General features: G+C 56.7%; 1 protein-coding gene across 1 annotated transcript; it reads left to right on the top strand.

Annotated features, from left to right (window-relative positions):
• The first annotated feature begins 256 nt into the window (after positions 1–256).
• Positions 257–8,599, top strand: CUNH4orf54 (chromosome unknown C4orf54 homolog). Its single transcript, XM_088529664.1, has 3 exons — positions 257–277; positions 3,923–6,607; positions 6,656–8,599. The coding sequence occupies exons 1-3, from the start codon at positions 257–259 to the stop codon at positions 8,597–8,599; spliced, it is 4,650 nt and encodes a 1,549-aa protein (XP_088385790.1).
• Positions 8,600–9,138: the final 539 nt, after the last annotated feature.

The following is a 9,138-nucleotide window of genomic DNA, read 5'->3' as shown; positions in this document are numbered from 1 at the left end:
GCAGCATTTGTTTTAAAAGTGAATTTAAGGGGGGCAATATGACCCATTTGTGCAGTGTTTTTATTTATAGTTGGATAACAAATGGAAAACTTGCTGTGGGGCAGTGGGCTATTAGCTGGAATAGACATTCTAGTCACCCTTAACATGTAAAAAGCTGCAGCACAGAGAATGGAAATAATCACTTCTTCTATCCGTGGCAGAAATAATGGGTTTATAGCAGGGAGTCAGATTAGATTTGAGGAGAATCCTCCCAAATATGTGGATAATCAAGGACCAGGTGAGATTGCCGGGGGAAGCTGTGAAATCTCTGCAAGTAAAAATCTATCAGAAAATCTTGGACAGATACCTGCCAGGATGTCTGCTGTTGGTCAATAGCCCGTGGAATAAGGGGACAGATCATATGACTTTGAGAGAGAGTTCCCTTGGTTTTGCGGTTCCCCGAGTAGCTTTTTCTGAATAATGTCCCTTGTCACAAATAAAGTAGCAAGCATAAAAGTTAATGAAGGCAATAAACTGTTTACAAACAACGTTATTCCTTATATTGCCATAGTTCACATGCACTATTGCTGTGTAGGTCTGATAGCCACCAAAATATTCCATCGGTGACAAGGTGTTGCTTTACTTGACATACAGAAAATTCAGCAAGGATTTAATTTACTTTGCCTGGGTAGTGGGCTCCCCTTACAAATACACGACTGGTATTTAGGCTGTATTTGTAGCACATTCAAAAAATGCTCCAGAAATCTAAGTTTGTTCTGAGATTACATTTGTGCTTGCTTTTTTTGGCATGAGATTTTGGACTTTGAAGGACAAGGATGGGTAATGAGGATTCGCATCTTCTGCAGACCTTGAAAGGCACGCAGGGTGAGCTGATTATAAGTAGGGTAACAAAGAAGCCTCGCCCTTTTTTTTTTTTTTTTCTTTCTTTCCTTTTTTTTTTTTTGGTCATTTAACAAGCACTTCAGGCACTGACTCTGACAGGGGCTCAGTTACATGGGAGCACATTACAGAGCAGAAGGCAATTGCCAGAACATGATCCTTTCTCAGCCTGGAAGGAAATGGAGCCTTCCATTCTTCAGGCCATGCTAAGGCCCTTAAATCCTGCAAGCTCAAACACTTGGGTTAGAGTCTTGAAATCCATCCAGCTCTAGCATATTGTTCCCTGCAAGAGAGCCTGACTTGCAGGAAAATGGACAGGGCTGCCAGGAATAAACCCAAATAGTCTTTAAATGTGCAGGTCGACTGAATAGAAGAGGTCTGTAAAGCTCTGAGATCGGAAGGGAAAAGGAAGGGTCCCCTTCAGTTCATGTAGCCTTCTGAGTAAGGGAAGGGGTTAATTCCTGCAGATGTTGATTTTGACTTATAATGCAATACTTCAACAGTCAAGATCTTGCTAAATCCTAGAAGAAAACCCATTTTAATGCAAGCTCTGAAAATCTTTGTTTTTACTAGTTAGTTTAAAAAGATTCCAAACCGCTTGTGTGTCTGTGATTATTGTGTTTTAATGTACCCAGTAGCACTCAGATTTATGTCATGTGCTGGACTTCAGTGTTTATTACCAAACCAGGATTCCTCCTATCCTTTCCCAAAGTAACTTTTTCTTCCTCTTTCTTGATCACTATTTCTGAGGCAAATCAGGATGCTATTTTTGATTTTTCCTTTTTTCCTTATCACACACATCAAAACTATAACTATATACTTACCTGTTTTGACTTGGAGACAACAAAAATTGTGTACTATAAAGTTCATTTTGACAGTGCACTGTGTTATCAGAAAGTTATTGAGAAATCAAATCAAGCAGTGTTCAGATTATTATTGAAAACAGACTGATCTGCCAAAATTAACGTTCCTTCCTATTCTTAGGTCACCCTTCATCTTTCTCCAAATCTATGGTCTTTTGCTACAGACACAGAATGCAGCAGAACCTTTCTGCTGTTTCCTTATTTTCTCCAAAATCCATCTTTTCCTTCTGCGATGAACCACTTCTGCAGGCTCTCTTAATTAGAGAATTCCTTATGCAAACCATATATTGTTTTTCCTTCTACATTGACCTGTTTTTATTAAATTCTGTTCCTCCTTCAATTTTAAAAATTGGGAGTCAACCCCATAAAAATGAAATGTGTATTACACATTTTTATTAGCATTTCTTAGTCTTCAGACATATATAGAATTTAGTGTGTATTAAGTCACCTGCAACTCAGATAATGGCTTTTTTTTTTTTATTTCTCAGTAAAGGGTTGGACTAGGAAACTTTCCAGAAGAAAGCCTATTTTCTTTACCTTTTTTATGCTGATAATCTATGAAACAAAAATAAATGGAGCAAGTTAGAAGACCAGGAAATTAATTTCTTGAAGATTTCTTACCCCTTGGTATCTGTAAAGCATATGCAAGAACTGATTATTTTTGGACTCTTTAGTCAGTTAAGAGCATTCTTGCCTGTTGTGAGATTGAGCTTTGAATTATCTGTGTCTGTTTAGTAGTAGTACTCAGGTACTGTGGAGCATATTAATATTATATGTGGAACATATAAATATTAAGTGTAATAAATTACACTTTGCTTAAATTCCCAGTTGACCACTTCATACAAATTAAACTTTACTGCTTTATCCCCACAGGTCCATTCACATTCAAGAACAATCTCAAAAGGAGCAAGAACGGGACTCATGGCTGTGTGTATCACTGAAAGAAAGAAGCTGAGGAGAAAGTATTTGGGTAAGACTCAGTTTTAAGCTTGGGCTCAGGGTGAGTGAGGCTCAGCACTGCCACTGGTACAGCATTAATGGGACAGCATTATGGAGGACACCCCCATGGGTCATGCTGTGTGCTCAAGGGTTGAATAAGATGCGTGAGGATTATTAGGCTTTCGTAAAACAGTATCTACAAAAGCTGGCACTAAGGTAGCTAAGAGTTTCCTCTCTGACTGAGGAGAAGGAATTAAACCCCTATGGAATTTTACATTTTGCTCTGGGCCAGCAGAGCTTCTCTTGGGGGCTGACACAAAGGCAGGGCACAATTTTCTTATACAGAAAAAAAAAACGGAAATGTTTCTTTTTTTTTTCCTTCTCCAATACATATACAGTAACTAGAGCACTTAGGCTGGATGTTATAAATCTGCTTTCTTCAAGGACCGTTATGATTTGGGTGACTGCCTGGATCTTAGGAACACCTTAGTTCCGTGAGAAACGTGCTGATCAAAATGCGTCATTTACAAGCAAGGGCTGAAGTAGATGTAGGGTTTAATGAATGTGGTTTTTCGGATCATTCACATAATTTCCCTGTGGTAGATACAGAGATGTGTCATAAACCTGCACATCTGAGGTGCTCTGTTACTGTGTCAGTCTCAGTTGTGAAAATCATCATCTGGTTTTCTAAAACTGAGAAGATTCAGTTCAAGGAAAATAGGAGAAGAAATATCTTTGGCCCAGAGTTGGAAAATAGGCCACAGAAACAGATAAAGTTGGCATCCTAGTTTCAAAGGGATCTTGACTTTTCAGAGGGATCTTGGCTGGGGTTCTGGGCAGGAAGATGTGAATGACCGTTTTAAAAGCTTTTAATTGTGCAAGGAGCTGATTTGGTGTGTGTTCCTAATGAAAAGAGTGTTGCTATTGACTGGTTTTCTGCAAGGGAGAGGCCCGGGAGGCTGACACTGGAGAGGTTGCCGCTGCGGGATCAGGGGATGGAGGAGGCAAGAGTGTTGAGCAGATCCCGTTTGCGGCAGGTGCCTGGGGGAGGAGGTCACTGCCAGAACTTCTGACGTTACCCTTACCTACATACAGTAGGAATGGGCAGAGTTTAAAACTCGATAGCCCTGCACAGCCCCAGCATTTGGGAGGACCGTGTTTGAGGAGCTCCTTTTGTCTCACGGTCGGTTTAAACCAAGACCTCTCTTTAACAGGCTGCTAAAACTGCTGTCTTTGCGCAGAAACGTCAGGTTTCTGTTCTGGCTGCGGAGAGCAGGGGCAGCTCTCAGTGTGTTTGGGAGACAGCGTCGGGGGCCACCGGCCACCCGGGGAGCCCGGGCCCGGTGGGGGCGGCGCTTCCCGGGCGAGCGGCGGCCGCGCGAGCGAGCACCGTTTATTTATTCCCCGTCAGCCGCGAGCGTTTAAGAGAGCTGCTAGGTCGAAGTGACAGCTCGGCCGGGCCGAGCGACGCTGCCCCCGCGGGGAGAAACGCGCTGCTCGCCGGGGCCCCCGCACTGCCCGGCCCGGCCCCTCCGCCCCCCGGCGGCGAAGCGGCCCCGCGCCGGGCAGGGTGGGGGAGCGGAGCGGGTGGGCGGCCCGCAGCGCCTCCCCCGCGGAGCGGCCCGGCACGTGCCCGCCCGCCCCGAGCCGCCGCCCGCCCCCTCGGGCCACTGCGGCGCCCCGACGGGCCCAGCATGGACGCGCCCGGCGAGCAGAGCTCCGAGCCGCGTGCGGTGCCGAGCCCGCAGGCAGCCGCCGAGGAGGAGGGAGAGGAGGCGGCGGGGGCGGCCTGCGCGGAGGCTGCCGTTCCGCCGCCCGAGACGGCTGTGGGGCGAGCGGCCGCCGCGGGAGCTCGGAGCGATGTCGCCGCATCCTCGGACTGCAGAGCCCGCGGGCGGGATCGCTCTCCTTCCCCGGGATGCGGCTCGGGGAAGGCTGCAGGGGGCTGCCCCGAGTCCTCCTCCTCCTCCTGCCCGTCGCCGCTGAACAAGGCAGGCACCTTCCCCGCTCCGGGTGCCGCGGGGCCAGCGGAGGGCAAAACCTCCTCGTCCTCCTTCGGCTACGAGAGCGACGAGGAGGAGGATGCGGGAAGCGGGGCGCCGCGCACGGGCGGCGGCCGCGATGAGGCGCACTATATCAGCACGCATGAGATTCAGCTCAGCGAGGTGGAGCACGACATGGACTTCGACGCGGGACTCGCCGCCCGCTGGGACTTTGAGGACAACAACGTGATCTACTCCTTCGTGGACTACGCCTCTTTCGGGAGCGACGAGACCCTCGGGGACACGCAGACGGAGGAGGACAATAGCTGCTACCTGAGCACGACCACCAGCGACCCCAACAACCACACGGACAGCATCGATAATACGAGCAGCACGGAAATCGTCAGCATTAATTCTGAAAACGATACCCCCGGCACGGACAAATGCGGCAGCTCGGAAGAGAGCCCATCCAAGCAGCCCGGCGACACGAGCGAGAATCCCGCAGGCCAGATCCTCCTATCAATCAAACCGACTTCCCGGGCTATAAATGAGTCTAGCAACGTGCACGAAAAGCAAAACATTATTTATGCTGCCAAGCATGAAGGCGACATGAGCCTCCGTGTCTCCACAGCTCCTGAACGCAATTCAAGTTTAAAACAAGATGCGATCCATGACCATGCAAAAAAATTTATTGCGGTCCCCGCACGTCTGCAAACCAGGTGTGGAGCCATAAGGGCCAAAGAAGTGGGCGAATACTCGAGCGGCGCCTCCAGCGCCGTCAGCGAGCTCGACGATGCCGACAAAGAAGTGCGCAACCTGACGGCCAGGGCTTTCCGCAGCCTCGCTTACCCCTACTTCGACACCCTCAACCTCAGCTCCAGAGCCTCCTCCGCCTCCCTGCCCGACAATGCGCTCGGCATCAACCGCTGGTCCACCTATCTGGACCTCAAATGCAGCAGCCTGGCGCCCAAGGCGGAGCCGAGCCTGCTCCGCGGCACCGCCGGCGGCGGCGGCCACCTCTCCGTGCGCTCCAACAAGTCGCAGACGAAGGCGCTCGAGTTCGTGGTCAGCAAACTCGACGGCGAGATCACGCACGTGGAGGCGCCGCCGCTGGCGGCCGAGCGGCTGCGCGCGGGCTCGCGCGTGGTGACCCTGCTGGGCACGCTCGACGTGGGCGCCGAGGCGGCGGCGGGCACGGGGGGCGGCAGAGCGGTGGACGGGGTCGAGGGCGCCAGCAAGAAGTCCAAGTTCGCCTCTAGCCTGCTGAAAAACGTCATCTCCAAGAAGATGCAGCTGGAGCATGAGTTCAAGATGGAGCGCGGCGAAATCACGGACACGTCGTACACGGGGCTGGCGGGCGCGCCGGGCCCCGTGCGTGAAGCGGAGAGGCCGCGCGAGGGCGGCGTGCAGCGGCAGAGCTCCCGGCACTCGGAGGGCAGCTCGGAGCTCGCCGCGGCGCCGGCCGAGGAGCCGGAGGCGGGCGGCAGCAGCAGCAGGTCCAAGGCGTCGACGCCGCGCGAAGGGAACCACGGCCTCGACAGAGCGGCACCCGAGGAGGCGTGCGAGGTGAAGCGCAACGCCTCGGATGCCATCAAGGCGACGTTCCTGCGCAGCCAAAACAGCGCCTTCAGGTCCTGGAAGGAGCGGGAGGCGGAGAAGAAGGAGGAGAGGGTGCCCGTGGGGAAGCTGAAGCTCTCAGGTCGGCATGACTGGCGCGCCGACCTGGGCGAGCTCTCCGCGGGCAAGTCCACGAGGATGTCGCGCCTCTTCGTGCCCACCATGCAGCACGCGACCAAGGAGAAGGAGCCCGGCAAACAGGCCACCAAGTGCTCCACGGCCACCCCGAAGCCCAAGGCGCCCGAGATCAAGATCAGCCTGGGCAGCGTGCAGCAGCCGCGGGAGCCGCCGTTCAGCATCGCGCAGCTGCTCACGCCGCACATCGCCGCCCCGGGACCCGCTGCCGGATCCGGGGCTGGTGCCGGTGCCGCCCAGCCGCGGGCGCCCGACGAGGGCCGCGCCGCGCCGCAGAAGCCGCTGAAGGGCGACGGTCCCGACAAGGTGCCGCAGTTCCTGGTGCGCGACGTGCGGGAGGGCAAGCACAAGGCGCAGGGCCCCATCCACCAGGTGCGCGACGTGAGGAAGCTCCTCAAGAGCTCCTACAGCTACGACTCGGGCGATAACAGTAGCGATAGGGGCAGCGTCGCCTCCGACCAGGGCGGCTGCGAGCAGAAGCCGCGGCAGCTCGTGATCGCCGGCATCCCGCGCTCACTCTCACCGGTCGTCATCACCTGCCAAGCGGTGGGCGGCGGCGGCGAGGCGGGCGGCAGCGCCCCGCCGGCCAGGACGCTCGCCTGCCCGCCCGAAGGCACCATCCTGGTGCACCGCACCTCGGGCCGCCTGCCCGTGGCCACCATCGCGCCCAACAAGAGCGACCCGCGCCAGCCGGCCGTGCTCAAGATCGTCTCCAAATCCGCGGCGCCCTGGCGGCACCAGCCGCCCCCGCCGCAGCAGCAGCACCAGCCGCCGCCCGCCGAGAAGGGCAAAGCGGCGTTGGGCGGCGAGGAGGAGCCGCGGGACGAGAGCAAAGCGGCGCCCGTGCAGAACGCGCTCGAGAAGCTCACGGCGGCCGTGCGCAGCATGGAGGAGCTGTACAGCTTCAACAAGCGCGAGTGGAAGCGCAAGAGCGACCCACTGCCCATCACCGACAGCCACGTCCTGTCCCTCATCGCGAGCGAGGAGCGCGGCGCCGGGGGACCGCGCCCGCCGCCCGAGGTGTCCAGGGCCGAGGAGCGGTCGGTCAAGGCGCCGCCGGCGGCCGAGCGACTGCCGCGCCGCGCCTCGCACCCGGCGGGCGCCGACAAGGTGTCGGCCAAGGCGGCCGCTTTCGAGAACCTGGCCCGGCAGCGGCAGCGCGGTCCCCCGGCGCCCGTCGCCCGCGGCCCCGCGTACAAGGCGGCGGGTGGCCCCGCGCCGCCCAAAGCGGCGCCCGACGGCGGCAGCCTGAAGGCGCAGGCGGCGCCGCGACCACTCAAGGATGCCGAGAAGGGCCCGGACTGCGGCAACTACTTGGCCATCCCGCTCAAGGCGCCCGCGGAGCCGCCTCCGACAGCGGCGGCGGGCGGCGGCGTCCGGCCCAGCGCAGCGTCGTCCGCCGCTGCCGCCCTGTGCAGCCTGCAGCCCTTCAGCGCCGCCAAGCGCCCCGGGGGCGCTGCCAGCCCCGGGCCCGGCCCCGGGCCGCCCGCCGCCGTCGCTGCGGCCGCGTGGGCCGAGCCACCCGCGGCGCCGCCGCCCGCCGAGGTGCCGCCGGCCGCCGTGTACCCGCAGCCGCTGCCCCTGGCGCCGCTGCCCGGCGCGCCGCCGCCGCTGCTCTGCTTCTCGCCCTCCGTGGCGGCGCCGGGGACGGCGGCGGCGGAGCCCTTCCCGCAGACGCAGCGCAAGATGCTGCTGGACGTCAGCACGGGGCAGTACTACCTGGTGGACACGCCGGTGCAGCAGCCGCTCAAGCGGCGCCTCTTCGACCCGGAGACGGGCCAGTACGTGGAGGTGCCCGTGCCGCAGCCGCCCGCCGTGGGCCCCGTGCCGCTTCCTCTGTCGCCGCTGGCGCTCAACGCCGGCGCCTACGGTGCCACGTACATGCTCTACCCGGGCTTCCTGCCCACGGCGGCCGTGCTGCCGGCGGGCGCGCTGCGGGGCGGCAGCGAGGCGGGCGCCGCGGCCGAGCCCGCCAGCCCCGCGGCGCCGCACGACGCGCCCTTCGCCGAGGCTCCCTACTACGTGCCCACGGGCAAGGGCCCGGCGGCGGCAGCGCGGCGGGGCGGCGCGGGCGAGGCCAAGCCCCTCGTGAGCATCACCTCGGCGGCGGCCGCCGGGCCGCGCATCGTGGCGCCGCCCTCCTTCGACGGCACCACCATGCGCTTCGTGGTGGAGCACCGCTGAGGTGAGTGCGGCGCTGGGAGCGCCGCTTCGCCTCGGCGTTCTCTCTGCATTGCCTGTTGTTTGCATCCACCTGTAGCGCTAAATTAAAAAAAAAAAAAAAGGTGCTAAAACTTATGGTAGCTTGCTTACCTTGCTGGGATGTGCTGTGCACTTAAGTCCTTACCGAGTTGAGCGTTTTGCCTTGGGAGCTTAGTGCTAAGCAGGAGGTTACTAACTGAGCAACACCTGGCTGAAAATGTGCGTGCTGCTATCTAGTTAAATATTTTGCAGCAAGAGTGCTCTTACTTCACAGATAGAAACGAGGTTGTTTTGTACTCCTTCTGAGGGCAGGTGTATGGAGAAATAGCCAAAATACCCATTAAATAACTGTTTAAGATGAACTCTACAAGGTGAATCTAGTTAACCTTGCTGTTAAGAGTGTTGGTAGAATAACTAGGTAAAACTGCAAAAGTATTTGATGCTTTCCTTTGGCCTGTGGACCAACTTAGACCAGTTGAGTGTTAGATTCTAGTTTAGACACTACTTAATTTTGGAAAGGT

The sequence above is a fragment of the Tinamus guttatus genome, unplaced genomic scaffold (genome assembly GCF_059628265.1).
Source record: "Tinamus guttatus ecotype Peru unplaced genomic scaffold, ASM5962826v1 Tinamus_guttatus_pri_ptg000028l, whole genome shotgun sequence".
Classification (NCBI taxonomy): Eukaryota; Metazoa; Chordata; class Aves; order Tinamiformes; family Tinamidae; genus Tinamus; species Tinamus guttatus.
The sequence above is the reverse complement of the archived record's forward strand: the minus strand, read 5'-3'. Positions and strand labels throughout refer to the sequence as shown.

What these genes read in the sequence shown, in the direction of transcription:
- CUNH4orf54 (XM_088529664.1), top strand. Translation starts at nt 257, where the DNA reads ATGTGGATAATCAAGGACCAG. An exon ending in TGTGGATAATCAAGGACCAG is followed by an intron (nt 278 to 3,922) that starts GTGAGATTGCCG and finishes GTCTTTGCGCAG; the next exon opens with AAACGTCAGGTTTCTGTTCT. An exon ending in TGCTCACGCCGCACATCGCC is followed by an intron (nt 6,608 to 6,655) that starts GCCCCGGGACCC and finishes GGTGCCGCCCAG; the next exon opens with CCGCGGGCGCCCGACGAGGG.